The sequence below is a fragment of the Phalangium opilio genome, unplaced genomic scaffold, assembly GCF_054372755.1.
Source record: "Phalangium opilio isolate 3A_F unplaced genomic scaffold, DU_Popi_V2 ptg000032l_1, whole genome shotgun sequence".
In the NCBI taxonomy this organism is placed as follows: domain Eukaryota; kingdom Metazoa; phylum Arthropoda; class Arachnida; order Opiliones; family Phalangiidae; genus Phalangium; species Phalangium opilio.
This window is the reverse complement of record NW_028324159.1, coordinates 8894545-8897827: the sequence shown is the minus strand read 5'-3', so window position 1 is coordinate 8897827 and position 3283 is coordinate 8894545. Positions and strand designations below refer to the sequence as shown.

The 3283-nt window shown below is 41.2% G+C and overlaps 1 protein-coding gene across 1 annotated transcript; it reads left to right on the top strand.

The window, feature by feature from the left end:
• Positions 1-1939: 1939 nt before the first annotated feature.
• LOC149685916 (uncharacterized) lies at positions 1940-3061 on the top strand. The gene has a single exon (XM_089870884.1). The coding sequence runs from the start codon at positions 1940-1942 to the stop codon at positions 3059-3061; it is 1122 nt and encodes a 373-aa protein (XP_089727010.1).
• Positions 3062-3283: the final 222 nt, after the last annotated feature.

Sequence of the window (3283 nt, the reverse complement as noted above, 5' to 3'; positions counted from 1 at the left end):
TGCCTCTCATTATTTTATGGGAAAGATTAAAATTTTAAATCATTTGGCAGGGGAGTGGTAAATTAATTCACAATTGGTAGGCGGGTGGTAAATTAATTCACCATAGATAGGCGGGTGGTAACTTATTTCATGAAAAAAAGGCGGTTGGTAACTCAATTAAGTTTAGCTGACCTTTTTGTATAGATTTAAAAAAAAAGTTATTTCTAAACCACGCGCCAGCACGCGCACATTTCATTGAAAGTTTGTTATTTAAGAATTTTGCCTTCTATATACTAAGATTCTTCATCAAAAATAGACAACGAGCTTTCCAAGACTCGAACCTGCGATGTTTTGCCTCGAATGCAAACGCGTTATCCATTACGCCACATGCCCGTACTTCGTAACAAAAAAAAAATATCCAAACATTGTGTTTATAGGATTATTTCATTTATGTTGAATAAAAGATCTGTAAAAATAAACACCGAGCTTGCCAGGACTCGAACCTGCAATCTTCTGCTCCGTAGGCAGACGCGTTATCCTATGCGCCACAAACCCGATGGAGGCTAAACATAATGTTATGCAAACAGTGTAATATATGTAACGGTTTTACCATGATTTATAAATTAATTAAAATAAAATACTTAGACTTCATTGTTCTTAATCAAACTTCAGAAGTTCAACATTCAATAGTTGCTTGATAATTCAAAAGTGTTCCGAACCTTATCTTCGCAGTAGTTTCTGAGTTATTCGATGGAGTGGACCACCAAAAATCCCATGCTTTTTCTATGGGACGCTAAGCCTAAAATCTGTGAATTATTTCTTTAACATTACGGGAGAGTGTGGGTTCTTATCTAGAAGGGCCTACCGGCCCTCTAGAATTTGTGATGGTGGTTGGAGTCAACGATCTTACGGTCACAACTACAACGCTCCTTCGGGAGTAGCCGCGATTATTGGCTATCGAACGAAGAAGCTGGTTTTTGTAGGAATACGCAACAAATTCTGCTACAAATGCGTACTTGATAGCAAGAAGACTGAAGCACAGCGGATTGATCACCAGTGCTACCAAAACTGGGATGGCTCATCTTCGGCAATGGAGGACGATATAATTGTTGAAGGCTTCAAATGCAGCGAGACAATGCACGGACTACGAAACAACCGGTTCATTGCGGATGGTGATTGAAACGTGCATTCCAAGATCATGGAAAAAGTACCTTATGGATTTAAAGTAACGAAATTTGAATGCGCTAATCACTGTGTTGAATGCTATACTGGATCTTTACACAAAATCACATTGGATACAAAGTATTCTTACGACGCAAGGGTTCGTATTTTGAAACTGCAAATAAAGAGATTGACAATTGCGGCGAGAAGCACCATTGGAACAAATGGCAACGCCGAAGACCTACGACGAGACTTAGCAAACGGACCTCTTCATGTATTTGGACAGCAAACGGACCTCTTCATGTATTTGGACAACATGACAACTGTAGGGAGTATTTCTGTAAATATCGACGAGGGGAGAAGATTCAAACGGAAAAAGAGAAGGAAAAAAGCAAGGCGAAATTTGTGATATAATGTAGTTTAAGTCAGTCACATATATACTCTTTTTGTTCATTTTCCACTACACTCCTCTTGGAAGAAAGATACTCCTTGGGGAGCATAGAAAACCAGTTTTTGGGTAGGAGAGATAGAGGAGTAAAGAATGATAAATATGTCGGGTTTTGTATCGTACGAGGTATACATGTATTTTTAAGGTGTCGGGAATAAAATTTGTAATGAACTTATTGAACTGAACTTAATTAGATGATACGTATATCAGGAACATAACATGGTGTCAGAGTTTTTCGCGATCGTTCTCCCCGCTTTCCATTTTTTCGGTCTCCTCCCGCGTTCTTCGTTCTCCCTCGGTTCTTCCTAGGGCGTGGTTTTTTTCTCCGCCGTTTTTTTTCCGGGAAGGAAGATGGTTACCCCAGCCGCTCCCGTGACGGTTTCGTCGGCATCATTTCACGTCGTCCCGCCAGAGCCTTTGAACTTTTCTATACCTGGCGAGTGGCTTAACTGGAAGCGACGCTTTGACCGTTTCCGACTTGCGTCAGGCTTAAAAGATAAGACATCTGAGGAGCAGGTTAACATGTTAATCTATTTAATGGGTCCCAAAGCTGAAGACATTTTCCAGTCTCTAACTCTTACGGCAGCCGAACAGAAAGATTATGCAAAGGTGCTATCAGCGTTCGATGCTCACTTTGTTGTTCGTCGGAATGTCATTTACGAGTGTGCACGGTTTAACACTCGTGTTCAACAGGACGGAGAATTAGCAGAGACTTTCATCACTGCTTTATATACATTATCCGAATATTGTGATTACGGGACAATGCGCGATCGGATGATCATGGATAGACTCGTTGTTGGCATCCGTGATAAACAATTATCTGAACGTCTACAGTTGGATTCAAATCTTACATTAGAGTCAGCGATCAGAGCGGTTAGACAGCAGGAAGAAATAAAACGTCAACAAATTGCATTGCATGATCAGCAAAAGCCTAATAATACAGATGTCAACGTAGATAGAATAAGCAGCAACCTTAAGAAGTTCACAATAAGTCCCAAAGCACAACAGCAAACCCTTCGTCCACCACAGAAACAACGCGTTCCTGATAACAGTAAACAAATTCGGTTCAATAACAAGCAAAAACAAGTGTATACATGTATGAGATGTGGTAAGCCAGAACAGCACAGCAGAACGGAATGTTCAGCCATAAGAGCGAAGTGTCTTAAATGTGGGAAGATGGGCCATTATTCAAGAGTATGTCTAGGACGAAAATCAACTATCCGAGTTGTCTCTGAAGAAGCCTATCTAGGCGCCATATCAAGCGACAATGAGACAGCACGCTATTGCTACAAGGCGCAGGTCCGTGTAAACGATGTACCCCTACAATTTAAAATTGATACAGGAGCTGAAGTAACTGCTATACCACTGTCCGCCTACAATGCTAATCGTCACATGGGACCTTTAGTTGAGCAAGACAGATGTGTTCGAGGCCCCGATAATAACCGACTCCAATGTGTTGGCATGGTATGCTAAACTCCAAGTCAAAGATGTCGTTATAAAGCGAAAAATATACGTAGTTCGAGAATTGGATGGTCCCTTGCTTAGCATAGATGCAAGTGAAGATCTTGGATTGTGGGTGAGATTACAAGAAGTAACCACCTCTGTGCACCCTGAACAAGAAAACCCAGCGCCATTTCAAGGCTTGGGGAAGTTGGATGGCACCTACAAAATCAAGTTGTAAGGAGATGCCCAACC

Excerpts from the sequence above, each read along its gene's own strand:
- LOC149685916 (XM_089870884.1), top strand. The coding sequence starts at position 1,940 with ATGGTTACCCCAGCCGCTCCCGTGACGGTTTCGTCGGCATCATTTCAC.